Here is a 27,844-nt window from a genome sequence, read left to right as displayed (position 1 = left end):
GGTACTCGGCCCACCTGAGACGGAGAGACCCAAGCGCGGGACCACGTGGGACCAGACGGGAGCAACCCCGCCCTTTCCGCTCCAGGCGACCAGCCAATGAGACCTCAAGGCCGGGACTTGGGACCAGCGTGAGGCGGGTGTAGTCAGGTGCTCGCAGCGCCGCCCCTTCCGCTCCAGGAGACCAGCCAATGAGGGCCAGAGGCAAGCTCCGGGGGCGGGTCTGGTAACGGAAAGGGGAGGGGCGTCATTCTGAGGAGCCGCCTCAAGCCTCAGGCCGCGGAGGAGGGTAGCCGAGCGGAACCCGAGCGCCGGGGAGCTGGAGGTGAGAGAGGCCAGCCCGCCTGGGGGTCCCGGACCCTCCCTTGGCGCCCCGACCCCCGAGTCACGGCGTCCCCAGGCGGTGCTCACCGCCTCACGCCAGACCGGTGGGGCGCCTACCGCTTCCTCACCCACCCGGCCCTCAGCCCGGTCTCGTCACGCCGTGCTCCTCACGCCGCAGCCCCGGCCCCTCACCCACACGTCCTCCAGAGCCCTCACACCGCACGTCCGGAACTCTGTACACCTGGACCTCTCAGCCTCGCGCCCACCTGGACGCACGTGACACGCGTCGAATTCCCTCCCATCCGCACACCAGGCGTGGTCCGAGACTCAGCGCGCGACTGCAGGCGCACCACCCAGGCATCACTCACTCGTTCTGCTCGCGTGCTGTTCACACCACCGCGCGCGCACGCCCCGCAGGCTCGCCGGCGCGGGTGCCCCTCGCATCCCCTCACGCTTCTCACCGCAGGAAGGATCCCGGCCTCCGTGACAGCTCCCCGCACTGCGCGGGCGAGACCCTCAGCCCACAGAGAGGGCCCCAGGCCCTGGCGTGTCTCGTGCCTCTGGAGTGCGCAGCCCCAGCACCTCAGACCCTCAGCCCCAGGCCGCTCGCCCGCAGCCAGCCGTCGCCCTCGCTGCCTTGGCTCCGCGCTAACCCTGCGGCCAGCCTCGGCAGCGCCACCGGCGGGAGTGCCGTGGGCCCGGATGGCGTGGCCTCCCGCCTTCACTCAGCCCACCCTTCCCTGGGTCCGCCTGCCGGGCCCGCCCCCCGACCCCGCGGCCCCGCCGCGGCCTGCATCCCTCCAGGTGGCTCGCGCTCCGTCCCCAGCCCACCCGCCCCGCCCTCAGCTCCCTGCCCCTCGGGGCCTCCGCTCCGTACCCACCTCCCCTCTTCCTCGCGCCTTCGTCGCGCCTCCGCGGCGCGCGCTTCAGTTCCCAGCCGGTTACACTCCGCCCTGGGCTCTGCGCCCCCCAGGGTCCTGAGAATACGTGCGGCCGTGCGGCCTCAGCCGTTCCTGCCACTGCTCCTCTGCCGACCGTCCGTTCTCAGGAAAAAACCTCCTCATTGCCGTTGGCAGGCAAGCTGGGGACCTCGAGCTTGAGCAGGGACTTACCTGGCCCGCCACCCACCTGCCTCCACCCGTACCTCTTTACCTTCCCTTCCCTCCGCAGGGTAAGGTGACCAGTCCCTGCGCCATCCGCAACCCTTTCTCCTGATTCTTCAGCCTTCCGTACAGCTAATCCTTTCCACACAGACCAAAGACAGGCAATTTAAAAAACAAAAAACTTTTACTCTGTACCACCTTCTCACTATCTCCTGTTTTTTTCTACCCTCCACGTCGAAGTTTGCATGCCCTATCTGTTTTGTCTAGTGATCCATCAGTTCTTTTTTTTTAATATTTATTTTTTTTATTCATTTGGTTGTGGCAGGTCTTAGCCGTGGCAGGTGGGCTTCTTAGTTGCAGCTCGCCGGCTCCTTAGTTGCGGCATGCATGTGGGATCTAGTTCCCTGACCAGGGATGGAACCTGGGCCCCCTGTACTGGGAGTGTGGAGTCTTAACCACTTCGCCACCAGGGAAGTCCCTAAATAGGATTATCTTATTCTAAACTTTTAATCTTATTCTAGGTCTAGCATATTTTTAATAGTAACAGTGTTTTTGTTCCATTTACAAACTTAAACTTTTAATAATAAACTTAATGTATTCTACTTCTTTAAGTACCTCAGTTGTCTTAATAACAAACCATCCTACCTTCTTATATAATTCTTTTTTTTTTTAATTAAAAAAAAAGTTTTTTTGGCTGCGTTGGGTCTTCATTGCCGCTCGTGGACTTTCTCTAGTTGCGGCAAGTGGGGCCTTCTCTTGCGGAGCACGGGCTCTAGGTGCGCGGGCTTCAGTAGTTGCAGCAAGTGGGCTTCAGTAGTTGTGGCTCGCGGGCTCTAGAGCGCAGGCTCAGTAGTTGTGGCGCACGGGCTTAGTTGCTCCACGGCATGTGGGATCTTCCCGGGCCAGCGATCGAATGCATGTCCCCTGCGTTGGCAGGCAAATTCTTAACCACTGCACCACCAGGGAAGTCCCCATGTAATTCTTATAAAAATTATAAGTAAAATTTACAAATATTGTAAACCTCAAGTTCTCTTAAATGTCCTAGAGCTCCTATAAACTTACTAAGACTGTGACTTAAAATTACAACCCATAATCAATTTCACATTTTAAACTCCAATGACAAAGCTGAGCTGCTACTCTGGTAGACCCGATTCTCTTAAACATTCAAATGCATATAATAACAGATAGTCAGGACTTCCCTGGTATCCCCTGCTTTGTGAAAGTTCACTTTACACCACTCCACTTTTATGAAAAACCTACATTAGTACCTGTTTCACTAACCAAAAGAAATATGAAGAGGATTTTGGCTTTTATTAAAAAAAAAAAAGGTAAAAAATGAAAATAGCGTCCTGCATTTGTTTTGCAGCGAGCCGTATAGAGGCAGTGTGCACCCCAGCACTGAGAGTAGCACCGCCAAGCGCATTCCCGGGGAACTACACTCTGCATCTCAGCATCAGGCTGCCACAGCTTTGAACTTTGTCTGTGAGCATCTGTGCTTTATCTTGGTTTATTTTGTGCGTTCATTAGCAAGATGTGTCCTAAGGTAATTGCTTCTTTGCCTTATGCCATTTTGGCTTATGAAAGGTTTTATACAAACGCTCTACTTTTGGATAGTGGGGAAACCTGTGATTCTAGTTTTTATGCTCTTAATATTTCCTATCTTTATTCCCTACCTTCCCAGAATTATAAGTTATTCACCCATATGATTTTTAGAGTTTCCTTCTCTTGTACTTTTTATTTTTACTTTATTTATTTATTTTTAAATTGAGGTATAGTTGATTTACAATGTCGTGTTAGTTTCAGGTGTACAGCACAGTGATTCAGTTTTATGTATGTATATTTACATTCTTTTTCAGATTCTTTTCCTTATCGGTTATTACAAAATATTGAGTATAGTTCCCAGTGTCTTGTGCTTTTTAGAGTTGTCTTCTCAGCTTGCTGAGATTTCATAATGATCAGAGGACATTGGCTGGGGTTCAGTGACTCTGTAACAGTCTGCACTTGACTTCCGAAACATGACCCTCCTGGTTCTCCTTCTGCCTCTCTGGCCCCTCTTCCTCAGTCTCTTTGGCTGGTTCCTTTGCATCTCCCCAGTCTTGATGTTGGGCCTCTTCTCCATCTGTGTTTTCTCCCTTGATCTCTCCCATTCTCATGTCTTTAAATATCGCCTATATGCTGATGACTCCCAAATTTCTATCTCTAGCCTACCTTCTCCCCTGAATTCATTTATTCAGCTGCCTACTCACCATTCCCACTTGGATGCCTCATAAGTATCTTAATATGTTCAAAACTGAGTTATTTCTTTCCCATGCAAACTATCTTCTTCCAGTCTTCCTCCGTCTCAGTTAATTGTACCACCATTTCTGGTTGCCCAGTCAAATACCCTAGCATTGTCCCTGACTTCACATTGACTCATCAGCAAATCTTGTCAGCCCTGCCCTCAAAATATACCCTGAACGGTCCTCCTTCACACTACTTGCATCAGTCCTATGCTGATCTGAGCTGTTATCTCTCACCTGCATTATTCCAGTGACCTCCTCCTAACTAGTCTCCCTGCCTCCACCCATGTCCATATAGCTATTCTCAATCTAGTGATTTATTAACATGTAAATCAGATTATCACCCTCCAGGCTCCCATTTCACTCAAAGAAAAAACCAAAGTCTTTTCAGTGGTCTCTAAGGCCCACCTCAATTTCACCCACCAAGTTTTGACCTTATTTTCTACTACTCTTCACTTCACTCTCTCTACACCAACTATACCACCCTTATTGCTCTTCCTCCAGCTCATCCAGCAGGCTCCTAGCTCAGGGCCTTTGTTCTTACTATTTCCTCTGCCTGGGATGCACTTTCCCCAGCATATCTGTATGGCTCACCATTCTCTCACTTCCTCCAGCTCTCTAGTCAAAATCACTTCAGCAAGGCCTTCCCTGCACACTTATCTGAAGTACAGCCACTACCCTGTACATACTCTCTCCCACCCTCCACCTCCAGATAACTTTTTTTCTTTAGTACTTATCCCCTCCTTATATTTATTTCACTCATTAATCTTGTTCAAGGATTTTAATGTTTTGTTCACTGCTGTATCTTCAGATCTAAAATAGTACTCAATAAATAAGTGTTGAATGTATGGATAAAATAATATAAGTGGAACTTTATAACTTAATGAATTGAGCAAGCAGTCCACACGACTTAGATATGAAGTATGTAATTACCTACTTCTTTGCCTTCACGTAGATTTTTGTAACCACCCACGTGATAGAATTATTTTACTCCATTTTGTACTTCCTTAGCTCTTTTGTAAGAAAACTGTAGAGATTTTTAACTTTCCAGAGTTTTGTGTTATTTTCATGGATATCTTTTCATTACATCTCTTGTAAATAATAATCTCTATTTACAAGAGATTATTATTATATTTAATAATATCTCATTACATTTTGGATCTCTTAAGACTTTCAGCTATTTTGTCACATCTTGGAACTAGATGAGAACAGGGGCAGTCGGGAGCTAGCTTATGAAGGATCTTATATCTATAGTAAAGAGGTTGTATTTTATCCTGAAAGAAATAGGAGCTATTGAAGGATTTCAAACAGTGTGACATGGTTAGTTTTGTACGTTAGGAAAGGTCACTCTGGGAGTGAACTGGAAAATAGATTGGACAGGAGGAAGCTACAAGCAGGGAGACCAGTTAGGAGTCTATGACAATAGTCCAAGTGAAAGATGAAGAGAGCTTGTACCACTAGTTCCAAACTTTATATTTTTAGCTTCAACCTATCTCCTGAACTCCAGGCCCATGTATTCAACTGCCTATTTGTATCTCCAGTTGGAGGCCTAATAGGCATCTCATAGTAGTAACATGTTCAAAATAGAGCACCTGGGAATTCCCTCGTGGTCCAGTGGTTAAGACTCCAAGCTTCCACTGCAGGGGGCACGGGTTTGAGCCCTAGTCCGGGAACTAAGATCCCACATGCCACACGGCACAGCCTAAAAAAAAAGAAAAGCACCTGGTTTACCTTCTAATCTGCTCCTCTCCTACTCTTCCCCATTTCAGTTAATAACACCACCATCCATTAAGTTGTTCTCACCAAAATTAGAAGTCATTTTACTTTCTCTCTTCCCATCACTTGCCCCTGCAAACCTTGACACAAGTCCTGTACCCAATTCTGTTGGTTTATCTTCCAAAATATAACCAGAACACTTCACTTCTCACTATTCATATTATCACCGAAGTCCAAGCCACTGTCATCTCTAGACCACTTTAGTGCTCTCCTGTCTAATTGGTCTTCCCACTCTTTCCTCCTCTCAGCCTTCTGCAGCAGTCCATTTTCCAAACAGCAGCTGAAGTCTGCTGTTACCTTAAAACATAATCACATAATCCCCTGCTCTCTCAACCTCCAGTGGCTTTTCCGCACTGTCAAAATAAAACCAAAGTTCTTGCCTACTTAGTTGATCTCATGTCCTACCACTCTTCTCCTCAGCCCCATTCTCTATTCCTTAAAACACACCAGGGACACTCCCACTTTTTCTTGAGCCATTCCCTCTGTCTAGAACTCTTCCCCTAGATCTTCACATGACAACTCCTTTTTGTCATTCAAATGGCAGTTCAAATGTCACTTCATTAGAAAGGACTTCTTGGACTTTACAAGCCAAAGCATTTCTCCCCATGAAAAATCTTTATTACACCATCCTTTTTATTTTCTTTGTAGCAGTGACCACAAACTGAAGGTATCTTTATGAAACTGTTAACTTGGCTATTATCAGTCTCTCTCCCTGGAATGGAAGCTCCATGACAGCATCCAGTCTATTTGGATCCTCAGATATGCTGCAGTGTCCCCAGAGCCATAGTAGATGTCTGGCACATAGTAGATGCCCAGTAAATCTGTAATCAATGGTGGATAATGGAATGGACCTCAATTAAAGCAGCAACCTTGGAGAGAGGGAGGAAGGCAGTGATAGGAGAGACTTTAAAGAGCTGGGCCAGGCTATGATCTCCACAAGGGCAGGATTCAGTTTACTGGTGACTCTCAAGCACTGACCCTTCCTGACCCATAGATGATTTAATGTTTATTCCATAAACAAATAAAATTGGTGAGTTTCAGTGACCCCTTAGGTCAGGAAGATAAGAGGAGTTAAAGATGACCTAAGTTTTCCGGCTTGGGCTACCCAGCTGTGAGTAGTGGAGCTAGAATTGAAACACTGGTTTGTCTCACTGCATCTTCTTTCTGTGCACTGCCTAGATGGCTGATTCTGACCCTGGTGAAAGAAACTATGAAAACATGCTGAAAATGCTGTCAGACCTGAATAAAGACTTGGAAAAGCTATTGGAAGAGATGGAAAAAATCTCAGGTAAGATGTTTTCCCAGGCAGGGTACCTTCACCCTTCTTTCCAAGAGCTCAAATCCTCCCTACACTTCTAAGCTCAAATCAAGGGCCTTCTCAACCAGGTCTTGCCTGACTACTTTTCAACTTCTGCACCATATAACTACTGTACCACAAGATTTTACACGAACCTCTGAATATTGCCTTGACTCGTTTTCTGATTATTTTATGTGCGTTTGCATCTTATTTCTGCAAATGGGCTGTTATCTTTTTGAGGGCAGAAATAGTGACCTCTTCTTTTGTAACTGGGCACACAGTACCATACCCAAGCTCAAGTACTCAGCAAATGACAAATTATGTTAATATAACACCTGTGAACAAAGTTGGAACATACTTTCTGTGAATCATTTAAATAAGAAGAGTTCAGAGAAATAGTGCTAAGACTGGCGAGGTGCTGAAATGGGAGGTACAGCCAGTGTAATGAAGCAGCAGTAGAGTTCAACAAATTTCTCCATTTTTGGAAAAAAATGTTTGTCTGTTATTTTATTCAACATGTTTCCACTAAGCGGTAACTAGCAGTGGTAGTGATACCATTATAAGTTTTTAATTTGTTCTTTACTAGTTCAGAATATGTGTAATTCTTATAATTGTGTGAGCCTAAGTTTTGCTAGAGAAAACCATAATGTAAAACAAATTTTAGAAAGCCTGTATACTCTACTCAAATGAAAACAAATTATTTTTAAGGACATTATTAGTTTATAAATAATCTCCATTTATTACAACAGTCTTCAGAAAATTTCTGCTTAGAAATGTTTGCAATTTTGTGCCCATGTACTTGAAAGTCTTATATATACCTTGCTAAAATGTTCTATAATTCATTTTCCACTATAAGTTATTTAATTCCTTCAATCTAATTAAATAGTCTCTTATTTAACAGCATTTACTAAGCACCTACTATGTGCTTTTCTAAGAATACAAAGTTGAATAGAGATGCTCCTTCATTAGAAGAAGTGGGCAGGGGCCAGAAACAGACATCAAGATGACTAATTATAATTTAAATATATAAATTAAAATTAAAGCACATTTTAACTTTATGTTAAAATTATAACCTGGGAAATGCTAATAATGGTGTATACCAAGTACCAGGGAGGGAGCAGAGAAGAAGGAGAGGCTGACTGCCTGGGGAAGCAAGTGAGGCTTTGAATAGAGCAGAGCACTAGGGAAGCAGCAGGGATTGGACAGATGGGGTAGGGCCCATGGGTAGGAGGAGATAGCCAAGGCTGTGTGCCCGTGTGGGAAAGACTGGCATAGTCAAGAAGTCATATTAGTGCATGAGATTCACAAGGAGGCAGGCCAAAGAAAGAAGAGGCTGAAAAGGTGAGAAGAAGGGTCTTCAGCGCCAAGCTAAAGAGGTTTACCTTTCTTGTTCAGGTGATAGGGAGCCATTTGGGATTTCAAGGAAGACACTTGCCTTTTGAAAAGATACCTCTGGTAGCAGTGTGAGAGATGGTTCGGAGAGGGAAGACTAGAGGCAGGAAGGCCAATTAGGAATGTTTTGCAGAACTAAAGGCTAAAAAGGGGCTAGCCTTACCTCAGGCTTGGCACTGAGAACAATAAGAGAATAACAGATTTCTGTGATAGCATCTCTTATTGATTTGTAAGAGCTCTTTATGTATTAAGACTTGTTCAAAATTGTAGTAAATATTTTTCCCAGTTTGTTATTTTCCTTTAATTTTGTATACGAAGCTTTGGTAAACAGAAGTCATATGTAGTAAAAATGTATCAATATTTTCTTTTCTGATTTATTCCCATTGCTGTGATGCCTAGAAAACCTTTCCCTAATCCAAGATCAGTGAAATAGTCATTTATATTTTCTTCTACTTTGTGTTTGTTTTTTCTTTTTTTTTTTAATAAATTTATTTATTTATTTTTGGCTGCATTGGGTCTTCTTTGCTGCACACAGGCTTTCTCTAGTTGTGGCGAGCGGGGGCTACTCTTTGTTGCAGTGCACAGTCTTCTCATTGCGGTGGCTTCTCTTGCTGCGGAGCACAGGCTCTAGGCACGTGGGCTTCAGTAGTTGTGGCACACAGACTCAGTAGTTATGGCTTACGGGCTCCAGAGCAGAGGCTCAGTAGTTGTGGTGCACATGCTTCATTGCTCCGCGACATGTGGGATCTTCCCGGACCAGGGCTCGAACCCGTGTCCCCTGCATTGGCAGGCGGATTCTTAACCACTGCGCCACCAGGGAAATCCTGTTTGTTTTTTTAAACATTTAATTCTAAACTATCTGGTGTGCCAAAGGAACCAGGCTGTGTACTGCATTTTTATTTAGATTCACTAGAGTCTCTCTTTTTGGCAAATAATTCCAACAGTAATTAAGGTAATAGTTAAGTAAGTTATTAAGTAATAATAAAAGTTAATATTGCTAAGATGATATTACTAAGGTAGTAGTGTTGTAAAAACAATGCTCTCTCACCTTAGAGACAAGGTTGACAGGTGTTTATATGGAAACAAGTCACATAAAAGACTTAGCTTTGACAATTTTAAAAATTTGTCTTTTAAGTTTTCTAAGTAAACCTGAAATTGTTTGATAGATTCAACTATTGTATTTAAGCATCTGCACATCCTGGAAGGCTTGTGTACTTCCTTTCTCACAGAAATAAAACAAATGTAGCCTGCATCTACTTGGCATGAATGAGGCTTCTGCTGTGCATGATTCCACATCCCCTCCCCTTGGTGCTTTTCCACGTCACATTCCTTGAGTTGATGGAAGGTCCATTATTTCCCCTTTAGCTTATTCTTTCCTTCGTTTTAGTTGCACATATTTTCCTCTTTTTATTATTCTATTTTTATGTAAATGTTCTGCACAGTTGTCTAATTTGGGGGGCAATATACATCTTTCAGATTTTTTCTTTAGCAGTTTATCAGCTGGTGAAGATATGTTTTTATCAACATATAAGCAACCACAGGTTAAATAGTATTAAAATGTTTTGTAAAGTTTACCTTTTGTAATTTCTTAAGTAAACAGTACGTTCTTGGGTCCACGGACTCAAATCCAACGGTTGAGAACAATAAAATATTTTCTACCTGAAGTGTAAGCAGCAGAACTATTTTGTCATAGTGTCTCTAGGTCAAGTTAGGATAAATATTGTTGACAGAAGTAGCATGATTTGGGGCCATGATGAATCTCACACCCTTACCCTTTAGGTTAAATTTAAAGTGAAGCCCAACACGTAAGTTCTTGGCCTCTGTTGCCCCTGGGAAGGCTCTTGCCCAATTTTTCCAGTGACCACACAGGGCAAGGAAAATCACCAAACAAGCAGTCATCAACTATCAAAAGCACCAACCAGCAAATAAATGTAAGTGTGCATATTTATATGTATTTATATAAATATATGTGCTTAAACTATTAAGTATATATGCATAACTTAAGCAATATTAAAAAGCCAAATCATCTTGACTCCAAGGCTTAAAGTTTCTCTTTCTGTTCTCTTGAGCTTAAGTCAACTCATGACCTAGGATACAGTACAGATTTAGCTGTAGAATGCCTTATGGGGGTGAGCCTTGAGAATGTAAAATTTCTCAGGTAGAAGGAGAGATTCTAACTTGGTTTCCCTCATCTCCAAATCTATCCCATCCTGTCCTGTTAGTTTAGAAGTAATTTCTTTATTACTCATGAAGTTTTTATATATAGTAGAGCAGAGATAGCTAACCTGTTATATAATATGTTAGGTTTTATGGCTTATCACACTGGTTTCATTATTATTAATCAGTGAGTTCCCCTTCATTATTGTTTTTTCTTTCCTTTTTTCTTTTTATACCTATTCTCACATGTTTAGTCTCCAGATGAGTAATAGATTCATTTAATATTTTATTTGGAATTGTGTTAAACCTATACATTAATATAGAAAGAATGATATATATATATTTTTAAATATTTATTTATTTATTTATTTTTGGCTGTGTTGGGTCTTTGTTTCTGTGCGAGGGCTTTCTCTAGTTGTGGCAAGCGGGGGCCGCTCTTCATCGCGGTGTGCGGGCCTCTCACTGTCGTGGCCTCTCTTGTGGAGCACAGGCTCCAGACGCGCAGGCTCAGTAGTTGTGGCTCATGGGCCTAGTTGCTCCGCGGCATGTGGGATCTTCCCAGACCAGGGCTTGAACCCGTGTCCCCTGCATTGGCAGGCAGATTCTCAACCACTGCGCCACCAGGGAAGCCCAAGAATGATATATTTTTAACATTAAGCATTCTCAGGTAGGAATGTGCTATTCCTCTCCAATTATTCCAGTGTTCTTTAACATGTCTTTAACATGTCTCAAAGGGTTTTGCAATATTTTTCTCCAGATTTTTTTTGCCTTCAATTTTATTTTATTTTTTCCAGTTTTATTGAGATATAATTGACATATAATATTGTATAAGTTTAGATTGTATAACATAATGACTTGATATATGTATATATTGCAAAATGATTACCATAATGCATGTAGTTAATATCCACCACCTCACATGGTTACAAGTTATTTTTTCCCTTACGATGAAAACTTTAAAGATACTATTCCCTTAGTAACTTTCAAATATACAATGCAGTCTGGTTAACTATAGTCATCATGCTGTTCATTACATAAAAATGTGAAATACTTCACAAATTGGCATGTCATCCTAGCACAGCGGCCATGCCAATCTTTTCCATATCATTCCAATTTTAGTATATATGCCGTCAAAGGGGGCACTCTCCAGAGTTTTCAGTACATTTACTTCTGTGTTTCTGTTCCTATTATAAATGGGGTGTTTTTCTATTTTATTTACTACATAATTAATACTAGTGTACAGGAAGGCTGTAGATTCTCGGATATTTTGTATTATTCTAATAATAATAATAGTAGTAATTTTATTATTAATAGCTTATGTTTATTGTTTACCATGTATTGGTCTCTTTACCATATGCTTTACACACATTATCTCATTTATTCTTCCTAACAAGTTTATGGGGGAGAGACACTATTATTGTTTCCACTTTACATATGAGGAGGAAATTAGAGCTTACAGAGTTTACATAACTTTTTCAGGGAATTCCCTGGTGATCCCATGGTTAGGATTCAGCGGTTTCACTGCCAGGGCCCAGGTTCAATCCCTGGTCAAGGAACTAAGATCCCACAGGCTGTGCAACACGGCCAGAATAAATAAATAAATAAATAACTTGCTCAAAGGCACTTGGTCAAACTGTAGTAATATCCAGCTCTACTCAGCCTCTAGAGTCTTCTATCTTTTTCTGTATTCTGAAATTATACGTATAGTATTTGGAAACAACTCTTCATTGAACAGTTAATGGTGAAACTGCTAGAGATAACTTCTGATAACTTTTTCAATTTCTTCTTTGGTTAATGCTTTAAGATTGTGTCAGTTTGTGTATTTCATTTATCCTCCCACTTCATCCATTTCATCAGTATTTTCTAATTTATTAGATTACTGCTATATATAGCATTATTAGCATTTTAAAATAAATAACTATTATTAGATGATTGTAATGAATAATCATGTTTATTATTTAATAAATATTATTAATAATTCATAAGTTGATAATTATTAAATAAACAATGATTTTTAAAAGAAATGTTGCATGTACATTGTTTTTAAAATCCAAAGTAAATTAAATAGAAAATTACAAGAAAAGTTTAAAATCAGCAAAATCCAGCCACTCAGAATTAACTACTGTTAACACTGGCAAACATGATTCCAAGTCTCTCTCTATGCAAAAACAGAATAATGGAACAATACGGGATGCATAGAGGAATCTTTTTTTGACAGATACACTTTAATGAAAATGGAATCATACTATACAAGCTACTTTTAAAATAAAGAGTACTACCTTTAATTTTACTTAAGAATTTAAACTGAAGAAATTCTTTACTTAAAATAAATATTTCTTCACCATAAAAACTATACTAAAATTAAGAAAGTTTGTGGGGAAACATTAAGGAAATTAGTGTTATTTCTTCAGTTGTATCTTTTTTTTATTTTTAGTTGTATCTTTTATCTTTATTCAGGATCTAATAACACTAATCAGTAGTATTTATGCCTTACTTATTAATTGCTATATCCTATACTAAGCACTATATGAATTTGTTTATTTAATCCTCACAACAATTTTTGAGATATAGGGATTGTTATTATCCCTATTTACAAGTAAAGAAACTGAGACACAACTGTCCTTCGTTATACTATTACCTGTATTTGTATATTATCAAGTACAAATAATGTTTACATTAACAATAACATTTAGAACATTTACACTCTATTCTGTAATCATAATTCCTAAGGTTGTTGAGACTCACACATTCTGTATTCAAATAATTCAAAGAGTTAAACCTAGTAACTATAGCGTTGGACATTGTATTCCTTGAATTCATAAATGCTTAAGAGTATATCTATGTTTATATCTGGATGGTAACTTGGTTAGGTATATAATTATTTTCTTTATAACGTAAAATATGTTTTCAGCATTTAGTGGCACTGTGAAGATGTGTGAAACACTCTGCCTCTTAAAAATGACTTTTCTGCCTGTAAGATTCTTTCTTTATTCTTGGAGTTCTATACTTCACCAGCATAAGATTGTTGTTAATACCCTCTGACGTATTTCCTAGGACATGTTAGATCTCTAGAGCTGTAGATTTGAGTATTTTTTATTTATTTATTTTATTTTATTTATTTAATTTATTTATTTATTTTTGGCTGCTTTGGGTCTTCATTGCTGTGCGCGGGCTTTCTCTAGTTGCGGTGAGCGGGGGCTCCTCTTTGTTGTGGTGCGCAGGTTTCTTATTGCGGTGGCTTCTCTTGTTGTGGAGCACGGGCTCTAGGCTCGCGGGCTCAGTAGTTGTCACTTGCAGGCTCTAGAGCGCAGGCTCAGTAGTTGTGGCGCACAGGCTTAGTTGCTCCGCTGCATGTGGGATCTTCCCGGACCAGGGCTCGAACCAGTGTCCCCTGCATTGGCAGGTGGATTCTTAACCGCTGAGCCACCAGGGAAGCCTGATTTGAGTATTTTTATAAGATCTTATTCAGTTATCATATCTTTGGATACTTTTAATTCTATTTATTTGGTTTATTTCTTCAGAAATTCCAGTTATCCATATTGTCTGTCTCTTTTTGTCTTATCTTCATCATCATCTCTGTAATCCATTTTATTTCTTTGTTATTTTCCATTTTACTTCGTGTCAGTGCCTCAAGACTGTCGCCCTGTTCCCTGATTATGCTGTTGTATAACAATTTTCTTGTCTCTTTATTTTCAACCTCAGATGTAGAGAATTGATTTTATCATACTTCTCAGTTTGTGATACATTATGATCATTGGTCCATGCAGGGCACTACTAGTTTAATTTTTTTATTTATCCCCTTCGGTCCCCATGCTCCATTCCCTTTCCTCTCTCCACCCGTAGGCAACAATTCTAATGTGTATTTTTTGTGTGTGTATGTTCTTGTGAAATGTATATTGCTATTTTATACATTTATTTGAAATTTCTATAAATGGTAAATTTATGTTAAATTTCTATAAATGATTATATATTTTTCATACTTTTTTTTCATTCAGAATTATGTGTGTCAGCTCTTTCCAAGATGCTATGTATACATCCAGTCTGTTACTTTTAAAGGTTACAAAGTATGCAATAATGTACATCATTCATGAGTGGCTAGGCTAGGCCACATAGGCTAGGCCACATGGGTGATAAAGCTCAACGCATCTGTAGGACCTGTGGATGAAGACAGAGTCTCAGAGAAGGGCATATGGGCAGGGAAAGCATCTTAATATGCATTTGTTTTTCTACATTCTAAATTAATTGGATTTCTGGGCTTTCTTCATCCTGCCTTCCCTAAAATTTTATTATTGTTTTAGTAAAACTTTGAGTTAAATGCTTTATTCATTTATTTTTATTCCTTTTTAAGTTATGAAAACATTTGGAGCTGTGCATTTATCTCTAGATATGTCATTGCAACCCATAAGTACTGATAAATAGTGTTCTTGTTTTTTATTGCTTTTAAGTCACCTTTAGGTATAAATAAATAATAAAATAAATATTTTAAGTGTAATGTTCACTGAGTTTTGCAAAATGTATACACCAGTATAACTAACACTATTGTCAAAGTACAAATTATTTCTATCTCTCCAAAGCGTTTCCTTTTGCCCCTCCCCAGTTAATTCCCACTCTTCCTTCCCCAGCACCAGGCAACAACTGATATACTTGCCTAGAGTTTCATATAAATGGAATCACAGTGTATACACTTGTGTCTGGCTTCCTTTGCTCACCAGGTCCAGTCAGCATAATATCAATATAATGGAAGAGCTTGATGTCCTGTGGAAGGGAGAGGCAACTAAGGAGCTGGAGAGTCGCTATACCTGAATTAGGATAATGAAAATGTATTGTTAGCCTTGTCAGTGGAAACCAAACTGCTTTAGGTGGTGTTTACTAAGAGGTATAGAGAAAACAGCATTTTTCAGACCAATAGCTGCACACTAGGTACCAGGGGATGTGTTAATTTTTTCAAGCAACGAAACCACATCTGGAACAGCAGCTGCAATTGGAGTCACCACCTGACTGAGTTTACAATAATCCACTGTCATTCTCTCAGACTTGTCTTCTGTACAGACCAAACAGGCAAGTTGAATGGGACTGTGGTGGAGTTACCCCCTGCATCTTTCAAGTCCTTAATGGTGGTAATAATCTTGGCAATCCCTCCAGGAATACAGTGTTGCTTTTAGTTTACTGCTTTCATAGGTAGAGGCAGTTCTAGTGGTTTTCACTTGGTCTTTCCTACCAAATAGCCCTCACTCTGTGGATTAGGGAACAAATGTGGGGATTCTCCTAGTTGCTGCGTATATATATTTCGATTATGCATCCTGGAACTGAGAAAATTACCATAAAGTGGCTTCAGAAGCCCACTAAGCCCACTGTGAGACAGACCTCAGCTAGAACTCCATTGATAACCTTACCTCCATAAGCCCCTCTTCTGACTGGTAGATCACTACACTGGTAGCGATGTTTTGGGTCACCAGGAATTAATGTCAGTTCAGAGCCAGTGTCTAATAGTCCCCAAAATATCTGATAATTTCCCTTCCCGCGATGGGCAGCCCTCCAGCTGCACTGTTGTAGGGTGCCTCTTCCTGAAGCTGACGATCATGTGAAGAGGAAAAATAACTAAACAAGTAGTTACAATAGATTTCTATGAGTGTTAGGACTGAATAATCTACGTGGTGCTATGGGTAGCCAAAAGTGGAACCTAATTTGATATAAGGAGCCAAGGAAGGCCTCCTCGAGTAAATTACTTCTCAGCTAAGACTAAAATATGAACATGAGTTAGCTGAATGAAAGAGGAAAGGAGAAAAGTGAAGAGATGAGAGTTTCTGAATACAGAAAGAATAGCAGGTTTAGAAGGATGTGGGAAAGAGTGAGTTCACTTATGAATATGCTGAGTGGGAAGGGCCAGGTTTTTTTTGTTTTTTTTTTAAGAGATTGTCCAATTTTTTTTTTTTAATATTGACATATGTCTTAAATTTATTTATTTATTTATTTTTGGCTGTGTTGCGTCTTCGTTTCTGTGCGAGGGCTTTCTCTAGTTGTGGCAAGCGGGGGCCACTCTTCATCGTGGTGCACAGGCCTCTCACTATCGCGGCCTCTCTTGTTGCGGAGCACAGGCTCCAGACGCACAGGCTCAGTAGTTGGGGCTCACGGGCCTAGTTGCTCCGCAGCATGTGGGATCTTCCCAGACCAGGGCTCGAACCCGGGTCCCCTGCATTGGCAGGCAGATTCTCAACCACTGCGCCACCAGGGAAGCCCAGGGCCAGTTTTATATATTGTCAAAAATATAATCACAGAGCCAATGCAAACGGTATAATGTACCAATATAAACTGGTGTAGCCGTTATGGAAAAGAGTATGGAGGTTTCTCAAAACATTAAAAATAGAACTACCGAGGGGCTTCCCTGGTGGCGCAGTGGTTGAAAGTCCGCCTGCTGATGCAGGGGACGCGGGTTCGTGCCCCGGTCCGGGAAGATCCCACATGCCGCGGAGCGGCTGGGCCCGTGAGCCATGGCCGCTGAGCCTGCGCGTCCGGAGCCTGTGCTCTGCAACGGGAGAGGCCACAACAGTGACAGGCCCACGTACCGCAAAAAAAAAAAAAAAAAATAGAACTACCACATGATCAGCAATTCCCCTTCTGGGTATATATCCAGGAAATTATGCAAGAAGAATGCATTCTGGAGATGTACAGCATCATGACTACAGCTAATATGATATTGTATACTTGAAATTTTCTACAAATGTAGATCTTAAGTGTTCTCTCCATACCAAAAAAAAAAAAAAACCCACATAACTGTGAGGTGATGGAAATGTTAATTAGCTTGATGCTGATAATCACTTCACAATGCATACAATATCAAAACATCACATCGGGGCTTCCTTGGTGGCGCAGTGGTTCAGAGTCCGCCTGCTGATGCAGGGAACATGGGTTCGTGCCCTGGTCTGGGAAGATCCCACATGCTGCGCAGCGGCTGGGCCCGTGAGCCATGGCCGCTGGGCCTGCGCGTCCGGAGCCTGTGCTCCGCAACAGGAGAGGCCACAACAGTGAGAGGCCCGCGTACCGCAAAAAAAAAAAAAAAAAAAAAAAAAAAATCACATCGTACACCTTAAATATATACAATTTTTATTTGTCAATTATACTTCAGTAAAGCCGGAAAAATATAATCCCAGAGCTCAAAGACTGAGGGGTTAAAGCACTGTTCATTCATTCATTCATTTGTTCAACAAACACTATTTTTAAAAAATATTTATTAATTTATTTATTTAGGCTGCGCTGGGTCTTAGTTGCAGCATGTGGATTCTTAGTTGCGGCATGCATGTGGGATCTAGTTTCCTGACCAAGGATCAAACCTGGGCCCCCTGCACTGGGAGCATGGAGTCTTACCCACTGGGCCACCAGGGAAGTCCCAACAAACACTTTCTAAATAACCACCTATGCCAAGCCCTGAGCGCAAATTGCTTATAATCTAATGGAGAAATAAATGTACAGACACATAAATGCAATTTACTATGTTAATTGCTATAATAAAAGGATATTAAAATTTCAATGAGATTTTGGATGAGTGGCTGAAATCTGTGTAGTAAATTGTGGAATTTTTTAAGAGGAGGTATGGAGCATTTCTCTGAAGTATTGTGAGGAGTTCCCCAGATAGACAGGTGGCAGGGAAGGCTTTCAGACAAAAAGAACAGTTTGTGCCAAGGAACAAAAGAATAAGAAAGCTGGTTGGACTTAGGGTTCAATTACTGTTGAATACACTATAAGTGGAAGTGATAGAGAGTAAATCTAAATGAATCATCTGGGGTCAGATCATGAAAGATTTCGTGTGCCACACCAAGAAATCATCCTACAGGCAACGGGAATAACTGAAGAAAGTTAGGCAGTGGAATGACATGAAGAGATAAGTGTTTTAGAAAGATTCTGTAGCAGTGTAGAGGACACTGGGAGCTAGCTCAGCAATGACCTAACCAATAAATACATGAGATGATAAGCCACTGTTAGTGAAAGTCCACAGAAACAAGAGTCAACATATTTACATCTCCAAGGACCATAGATGATGTCGGATGCAGCCTCCTCAAAATCCAAAATCCTATGAACAGTGAGTTTGAGGCACTTTAAACTTTCATTAATGCTCTCCTCAAAATCTTTACAGTTTTCTAGCTTCCAACAACTGTCCCATTCCAAAGCTACTCTTACATTTTAGGTTTTTGTTACAGCAGCACCATACTCTCAGTACCAAAATCTGTATTAGTTATCTATTTGCTGCATTACAAATTAACCCAAACTTAGCAGGTTAAAACAAGAAACATTTATTATCACAATTGCTGAGGGTCAGGAATCTGAGAATGGCTTAGCTGCGTGGTTCTGGATGTGGTTTTCATGAGTTTGCAGTCAAGTTGTAGGTCATGGCTTCAATCTCTGGATACTTGACTGGATGCTGGAGAGTCTCCTTCCAAGCTCACGTAGCTGTTGGCAGGAGGCTTTCTATGCAGCCTCTCCACAGGGCTGGTCATGTAATAACTTCCCTCAGAGCAAGTGATCCAAGAAATATTTATATATATAATAGAGAGGGAACCCAAGACAGAAGATACAGTCTTTTATCATCTAATCTTGGAAGTGACATACCATCACTTCTGCCATAACCTGTTGGTCACATGGATCAACTCTGGCACAATGTGAGAGAACTACAGAAGGGTGTGACTACCAGAAGGTAGGGACTACTGGGGCCAACGTGGAGCTAATTACCGAATTTATTATGTAGAACATAAAACACATCTTATTGGAAATAATAAAGCTTAGCAAGGTGGCTGAATATAAAATCAATGTACAGAAGTTAATTGCATTTTTCTATACCTGCAGCAAAGAATTAGAACATATTTTTTTAAGGCACCATTTATAATAGCAACAATAACAGTAACACAAACACGTACATCTATGAATTACCTTGGAAGAAGTTTAACAAGAAATATGCAAGGCCTATATGCAGAAAGTTACAAAGCTTGACTAACAGATATTAAAGACCAAAATAAATGGAGCTATAGCTACCTTCATGAGTAGAAAGAAAATATAATAAATGTGTTCATTCTCCCCAAATTCCATCCAAGGCTTCAAAGTAGTTCTAATAAAAATCCTAATAGGGTTTTTCATGGAACTTGACAGGTTGATTCTAAAACATTTATTGGAGACTTGGGCTTCCCTGGTATTGCAGTGGTTGGGAGTCCGCCTGCAGTGGTTTGAGCCCCGGTCCAGGGGGACCCCACGTGCAACGGAGCAACTAAGTCCGTGTGCCACAACTACTGAGCCTGTGCTCTGGAGCCCACGTGCCACAACTGCTGAGGCCCGCGTGCCTGGAGCCGGTGCTCCGCGACAAGAGAAGCCACCACAATGAGAAGCCCGCGCACCGCAACGAAGAGTAGCCCCCACTTGCGGCAGCTGGAGAGAGCCCACGCACAGCAACGAAGACACAACGCAGCCAAAAATTTAAAAATTAATTAATTAAAAAAAAATAAAACCTTTATTGGAGACTTAAGAGCCAAAACTAGCTAAGATACTTCTGAGAAAGACAAGGACAGGGGATTCACCCTACAGTTAGCAAAGTTTATTATAAAACTATATAATTGACAGTGTCATATTAGCTCAGGAATAGACAAGTTGAGCAATGGAGTACAACAGAGAGCCCAGAAACAGATACACACACACACAAAGTTTTATACGTAACACAGGTGACATGGAAGATCAGTGGAGGAAAGAAGGGACTATTTAACAAGTAAGCTGGAAAAATTGGTTATGAATAAGAATAAAAATTTAAAACGGATCCCTGCACACACACAAACACACAGTAGCTTCAGAGTGATGAGAGCTTAATTATCGAAAATAAATTTTAAAGTTTGGGAAAAAAATAGGGGAGAATATCTTTGCAACTTTGAAGGTTGGGTAGAATTTTCTAAACAAAAGGCAAAAAGTGCTAAATACAGAATAAAAGATTGAGAAATTGAACTACACTAATGTTAAGAACTTCTATTCATCAAAAGTTAATTTAGGGCTTCCCTGGTGGCGCAGTGGTTGAGAGTCCGCCTGCCGACGCAGGGGACGTGGGTTCGTGCCCCAGTCTGGGAAGATCCCACATGCCGCAGAGCGGCTGGGCCCGTGAGCCATGGCTGCTGAGCCTGCGCGTCCGGAGCCTGTGCTCCACAGTGGGAGAGGCCACAACAGTGAGAGGCCCGCGTAACGGGAAAAAAAAAAAAAAAAAGTTAATTTAAAGGTCACTTCCTCAGTGAAGTCTTTCCCGAGCACCCTTCTTGAAATTGCAGATCCTTTTTTCCTAGCATCCTCAACCCTCCTTCACTGCTTTATTTTTCTCCTTAGCACCTGTTAACCTTCGAACACACTGTGTAAGTTTACTATAGGCACTATGTAAGTTTCTTGTTATTTAGTATATAATGGTCATGAGAACAAAGACTTTTTGACATTTTTTCTCACTGCTCTGTCCCCAGAACTTAAACAGGTGCTGACCCATACTAGGTGCTTGATAGATATTTTTTCAATTGAATGATGTGTCTTAACTCCCTGACTTTTTATGCATTTTGAGAAAGCTTGTGTCTTAAGCCTCCTGGCATCTCCCTTGCCTAGTTCAGTGCTAACAGTGAAATCGTATTTGGAATGTGCTTGTTTCCCTTGGTACCCACTTGCCTGGCACAGTGAAGAGAATATAGTATGTTTTCTATATTTGTGATTGACTTTGTTCTCTTCTATGCCTGTCTGCCTCAGTGTATCCCCACTTGTTATTTCCTAATGAGTCTGGTTTATTTGTTAGTTTGTTTCTCTTTATGGTTCTCTGGCAGAAAGGTTGACAACCATACTTCTCAGTTCATAGCGTGTTAGCGTCACTGGCCCATGTAACAATCCTCACTTATTTGTTTATTTATGCTCTTTTTTTCATTCCTTTTTTTGGTATATCCCTTTTTATGTGTTCCTGTAAAATTCATACTTTTTGTTTTATATCTCCAGCTTGTATCTTACTTTTTAAACTCACGACTATGTTATGAAGACCTATTTGAGTAGCCATGTGTACATGTTATCTATTACTTTTAACTGCAATATAGTATTTATTCCATGGTGAGCCACTACTTCTTGCTTCTCCATTCTTCCTGGTGATGGACACCTAGATTGCCTACAACTCTTCGTCACCAAAAACAATGCTACAATGAACATCTTCACACATCTATGCTCAAGGACCTGTGTAATCATTTTAGGGGTTACCAGATGACCTCACAGAACGGCTGAGTCAGACTCTGTTCCAACCAGCAGTGCCTGGGGTTCTTAGATCCCACGAGCTCACAGACACTTGATATTATCCAGCTTTCTAATTTTGCCAGACTAATAGGTGTAAAGTGATATCTGATTGTTTTCATTTTTACTTGTCTAATGAATTCCAGATTCTCTTCAAATGCTTGTTAGTCTTTTGGGTTTCTTCTTAGGGAATGTAAGAAGCAGTGTACCATAAGCAGCTAAAAACATGGACACGGGTGCTTGATTACTTGGGTTAAATCCTGCCTGTGCTACTTATTAGCTGTATGACTTGGGCAAGCTGCTTAACCTCTCTGTCCGTTTCCACTTTTGAAAAATGAAGATAATTATAATATCTACATCTAATATTTAAATAAATTTTTATCAAAGTGAATTCACATAAAATTAACTATTTTAAAGTATACATTCAGTGGCATTTAATACATTCATAATTTTGTGCAGCCACCAACTCTGTCAAGTTCCGCAACATTTTCATCACGCAAAAAAGACACTTCGTACCCATTAAGCAGTCACTCCCATACCTCTGTTCCCAGCCCCTGGCAACCACCAACCTGTTTCCATTCTCTATGGATTTACCTATTCTGGGTATTTCATGTAAGAGAATCATATAATGTGTGACATTTTGTTTCTGGCTTCTTTTGCCTAACATAGTATTTTCAAGTTTCACCCATATTGTAGCATATTCTGAGTACTTTATTCCTTTGTATAGCTAAAATATATTCCGTGTATTCATCCACTGATGGATATTTGGGTTGTGTCCCAATATTTAACTATTGTGAATAGTGCCACTATGAACATGTGTATACGAGTATTTGTTTGAGTGCCCATTCTTTATTGTTTGGGACACTATGTAGGAGTAGAATTGCTAGGTCATATGGTAATTCTATATTTAGCTTCCTGAAGAATGTCAAACTGTTTTACACAATGGTGCATCATTTTACAACCCCACCAGCAATGCACAAGCATTCCAGTTTCTCCACGTCCTCACCAACACTTGTTATTTTCCAGGGTTTTGTTGTTGTTACTGAATTTCTTTTATTGATTTGAAGTAATTTCTTTTTTTTTTTTTTTTCTTGCGGTACGCGGGCCTCTCACTGTCGCGGCCTCTCCTGTTGCGGAGCACAGGCTCCGGACGCCCAGGCTCAGTGGCCATGGCTCACGGGCCCAGCCGCCCGGCGGCATGTGGGACCTTCCCGGACCGGGGCACGAACCCGCGTCCCCTGCATCGGCAGGCAGACTCTCAACCACTGTGCCACCAGGGAAACCCTGAAGTAATTTCTTGTATATTCTAGATATTAACCCATTATCAGTTTTAAGATTGTAAATTTCTTCTATCATTTGTATGAAAATTTTGTCCATGTTGTCCTTAGTAGAAAAAAAATTTTTGATAAAAAGAAATTCACCAATATTTTGCCTTATGGTTTGTGGTTTTGTTTTTGTTTTGTTTTGTTTTTTGTCACAGCTTACCCTTCCCCCTCCCCATATCCTCAAATCCATTCTCTAGTAGGTCTGTGTCTTTATTCCTGTCTTACCCCTAGGTTCTTCATGACATTTGGTTTGTGGTTTTTAAGAAGTCCCTAGATCACAGGTATTCTGCTAAATTTTGATCTATAAATGTTATTTTATCTTTCATATTTATGTCTTTAATCCATCTGGAGTATACTGTCCTTTTTTCAGGAGACGTATATTTCTGAAGGATTTTTTACTGTTACTTTCATCATATACTAAATTCCATATAAACTTAGGTCTATCTCTGAGCATACTATTTTCTTTCATTGGTCTGTTTGTCTGTACCACACTATTTTTTTAAAAAAGGGCTTTAGGGAATTCCCTGGCGGTCTAGTGGTTAGGACTCCGCACTTTCACTGCTGAGGGCACAGGTTCAATCCCTGGTCAGGGAACTAAGATCCCACAAGCCACTCAGTGTGGCTAAATAAATAAAACAGGGCTTTATAGGATGTCTTGATATCTAATAGGGTATATTCCCCCCTTTTAGCTGTTATTTTTTTAAGATTGACTTGACTATTGGACCTCTATTCTTTCATATACACTTTTATAATTTACAAATACTGTTAGTTTTATCTCTTACGTTATATCTCTTATTTCTTTTAAATGTTTAAATTCCATTTACCAACATCTTCAATACCCATTACATTATTAGAGGCATCCTTGTTTGATTCCCAAAGGAATTTATCCACAGTTTCTCCATTAAGTATAATGTTTGCTGTAAGTTTTTGGTGTATCACCTTTACTAGGTTAAAATGTCTCCTTCTATTCCTAATTTGTTAGTTTTGATTTTCTGAAATCACAAATAAGTATTAAACTTTATTAACTGCTTTTTTTGCATTAACTGAGATATTACTATGATTTCCCCTTTTATTAATGTGGTTAATTATGCTGATTGATTCTCTGATACTCAACTATCCTTGAATTTCTTTTACAAACTCTACTTGATCATAACATATTATTTTAACACATTGTTAGGCTTGGTTAGATCATATATTAGGATTTTACATCTATTTTCATGTGAGACAGACCTATAATTTTTTTTATATAATATTTGTCTTGTTTTAAAATAAACCAGCTTAGGGAAAATTATGTTTTTATTTTTGCTTATCTCTATTCTCAAATTTTCTACAGTGTAAATGGAATACTTCTATCAAATGCTTTTCTTAAAAAGTTGCACCAGGGGACTTTCTTAGCAGTTCAGTGGTTAAGACTCGGAGCTTCCAGTGCAGAGGGCACGGGTTCAACCCCTGGTCAGGAAACTAGGATCCCACATGCCACGTGGTGCAGCCAAAAAATTTAAAAAAAAAAAAATAATAATAATAATAAAATTTAAAAAAAGTTAACAGTAGTCCATACAGTCAGCTTATCAGTCTTCCCTCTTTTTCTAATTTCTGGAATCACTTACGTTAGATAAGAATTAACTGTTCTTCCACAGTTCGGTGGAACTCATCTGTAAAACCATTTGGGACCTGAGATTTGAGGAGGTAGACCTTCACCATTTACATTTTAAAATGTTGATTCTTCTATTTTGCCAGTGATGTGAATTAGCCTGTGGGCTGTAAACTCCAGGCTTATCTTCATCCCTTGATCGCCTGGCTCAACTAGCCTTGTCATTCCTGTTCTCTGCTTCTGCCTCTTCTACTGTCAGAATAAATCTACTCACTGTATCCCTCGTTAGTCCTCCCTCTCCTACACAGATTTTTGGAACACTTTATCCTCATCCTTTACTGAACCCTGCATCTAGTGCACATCTTGACCAGTTTTTAAATTTCTGTGTGAGGACCTGGCCCTACCCAGCAGTTTATCAGAGTTTGTGGGGCGAGTCCTAATTAGCCTCTCAGAGTATCTGCTGTTCAGGCCCCTCGAGAGATTAGGACCTTGGCTTTGCTACTGCATAGGCCTTACCAAAAACCCTCTGAGAAGGCCTGCCCTCACTACCTGGTCTAAAATAAGACTCTTCCTATCCCATTTCTCTGTCACAATACACGTTGCTTCGCAGCTCCTTTCACAATGTGTAATTGTCTTATATGTTTATTATCTGTCTCCTCCCACTGCAACTAGTATAGAAGCTCACGAGGGCAGGGATGTGTCTGTCCTGTAGTAGACAGCTGTATCATCAGGGCTGCCTTAGCAAAACGCCGACACAGAGCAGGTGTGCAATAAACATTGAATGAATGAAAAACTCAGGCGACATATATTTCCAAAGGATTTTCAGATGATTGTGAGTCCTTCCTATTCTATATTTTCTTTTTTTTTTTTCCCCTTGGATCAAATCATAAGAGGGCTATGCACTTGATATAGTGTTTTAGTGTCTGACTGAATTGCCTTTTCTGAAGTGTGCTTTGGTACTGTGCCACCAGCTTTCTTTTACCAGTGCCTACAACTGTAGACATAGAAGAATGTCTTTGTATTTAAAGTAGGGATGTTGTCAAGGACATTTTCCATTATGTTACACACCTCTCATGAAATATACCTATAAGGAAATTCTTTCTTGGGGTAAAAGTGTCTTAAACAATGGGTTTGTTTTTATTTTATGGTCACTGAATCTTATAACCGAGCATGTTTCCTTCTCTGCTTTGAGCTCAGGAAACTCAGGACTAGAATTTCAGCTGCTATGTAGGACTATATGAGATTTATTTCTGTGGGCTGTTTTGTTTTGTTTACCCACCCTAGTTCTTTGTCCTGAATACCTGAATTATTTATTTTATAGTAAGAGTTTCTCCTTTCTTGAGCATCTAATATGTTGGAGACAGGCTACATACATCATCGGTTTAATCTTCACACCAAAGCCATGAGATCCGGACGTTTTCCGTCCTTTACATAAGAGGAGATGAGGTTAGTAAGTTTAAATCACTTACTCCAGGTCACACAGCCAGTGAGTGGAGAGCTGGGAAGCAGACTCTGCCCTGGCTTCAAGTCCATGCTCCACCTGCTGCCCAGGTGGCCTCACATGGTGGTCTACAGGCTTCCTGCACCAGAATTACCCAGGATGCTTGTCAAGATGCAGGTTCCTGGGCACCATTCCCAACTTGCTACACAAGAACCTTCTTTGAGTTCTGAGAGGGGCCAGTGGTCTACATTTTAACAGGTGTCCCAAGTGACTCTCATACTTCCAGAAGATCGGGAATCCCTGTGCTAGCTATATATCATATGCCCTCTATCTGTTGAGGTGTACTGCACGTATCTCTTCTAACAATTTTTCCCTAAACAAACAGATGCCACTTTCTATAAAACTTCAAGTCTGCCACACTGCTGACCTCGGTTGTGTGTAGACATACATGTGCATTTGTTATTAATCATTCTGCCTATCTTTTTTTTTTTTTCATTCTGCTTGCGGGATCTTAGTTCCCTGACCAGGGATTTAACCCACGGCCTCAGCAGTGAAAGTGCGGAGTCCTAACCACTGGACTGCCAGGGAATTCCCTGCCTATCTCTTCTTTGGTTAATTTCCTGAAGGACATAGTTTCCCAAAGTATCCAGCATTTTTTAACCCAGACAGGAGAAGTTCTAAGGAGATGTATTTACTGCACAGAGAGACAACCCTGTTCTTCATAGTTCTAAAGGGGAGAACCACACCAGTGGGGGGCAGGTGCTGCAGAGGGAAGAGGTGGAGGTGGGGCTTCTGCACACACCATTGGATTTGTACAGGAAGCACATGTTCACCTATAGGCCCAGGGGATGCGGCCCTCAAGTTGCTCTCAAAGGGAAGGAGCAAGAAAGGTGGTCAGTGCAGTGGTGAGCACCAAAGGACACCTAACATGGAACTCGGCAAACCTTCCCAGAAGGAGGAGCCCCTGGCTGGCCTTATTGAAAGCAGAGAGGTGCCAAGGTGGAGGTGGGCAGGCATCCCAGGCCAATGAGCATGAGATAACCTGAGGCTCTAGCCTTGGGGGAGTGGGAGTGGTCAGCCCTACCTGAGTATGTGAGCTTGGGCAGGGTTATGACTTCTTGGGGGTCACCCGGCAACCACTAGCTGTGAACTGCAGATAGGTAAGGACCTGTGTTTACTCTCATTTTTCCTAACATTTCATGTCAGATTGGCCTCCAACCTTTTAGTATTGTGGGCTGGTGTATCCAGAAGTTAAGGCTTATGTGAGATTAGGGAAGGTTCATTACTGGTTTTCCTAGAGAGGAGTTTTAATAGGGTTGTCATGAGCCCTCTAACGCATGGCCAACCCGCTTTCTCTCCTTCGAGTAACTGGGTGACTCAGCACGTCCTGTCCCCAGGATGCTGGGCATGAGCGGAGGCGCCCAGCCCTCGCTGGGGGGCTCCAGCGCTGCGGCAGCCCCCTGTGGCCTGACCAGGGCCTGTCTGGTTGTTGCAGTGCAGGCCACGTGGATGGCCTACGACATGGTGGTGATGCGCACCAACCCCACACTGGCGGAGTCCATGCGGCGGCTGGAGGACGCCTTCCTCAACTGCAAGGAGGAGGTGGAGAAGAACTGGCAGGAGCTGCTCGACGAGACCAAGCGAGCGCAGGAGGCCCGCCCGCCCCACACGGCCCGAGCAGCCTTGGCAGAGTAGCAGCGGCCCCGGAGCAGGGCTGTGCGCAGAGCTTGTTACTCAGTAAACTTCTTTCCGAGCACAACCTGAGGACCCTTTCCGTCCCACCCAGCTGCACATCAAACCTTGTGGACAGCACATGAGAAGGGCGAGATGCGGAGGCTCTCGATGAAGTAGACGTACTCAGTGCCAGTGGTGCCGAACTTAGAATAAAGAAACTAAA

At 41.4% G+C, this 27,844-nt stretch overlaps 1 protein-coding gene and 1 non-coding gene across 2 annotated transcripts; one reads left to right on the top strand and one right to left on the bottom strand.

Annotated features, from left to right (window-relative positions):
* The first annotated feature begins 208 nt into the window (after positions 1-208).
* Positions 209-27,842, top strand: SYCE3 (synaptonemal complex central element protein 3). The gene is made up of 3 exons (XM_004279664.3): positions 209-322; positions 6,659-6,767; positions 27,443-27,842. Exons 2-3 carry the CDS (start codon positions 6,659-6,661, stop codon positions 27,640-27,642), a joined length of 309 nt encoding a protein of 102 aa, XP_004279712.1. The 5' UTR covers positions 209-322; the 3' UTR covers positions 27,643-27,842.
* Positions 11,362-11,468, bottom strand: LOC117196513 (U6 spliceosomal RNA). The gene has a single exon (XR_004476744.1). It is a non-coding gene; the product is annotated as a U6 spliceosomal RNA (small nuclear RNA).
* Positions 27,843-27,844: the final 2 nt, after the last annotated feature.

The sequence above is a fragment of the Orcinus orca genome, chromosome 11, assembly GCF_937001465.1.
Source record: "Orcinus orca chromosome 11, mOrcOrc1.1, whole genome shotgun sequence".
Classification (NCBI taxonomy): Eukaryota; Metazoa; Chordata; class Mammalia; order Artiodactyla; family Delphinidae; genus Orcinus; species Orcinus orca.
The sequence above is the reverse complement of the archived record's forward strand: the minus strand, read 5'-3'. Positions and strand labels throughout refer to the sequence as shown.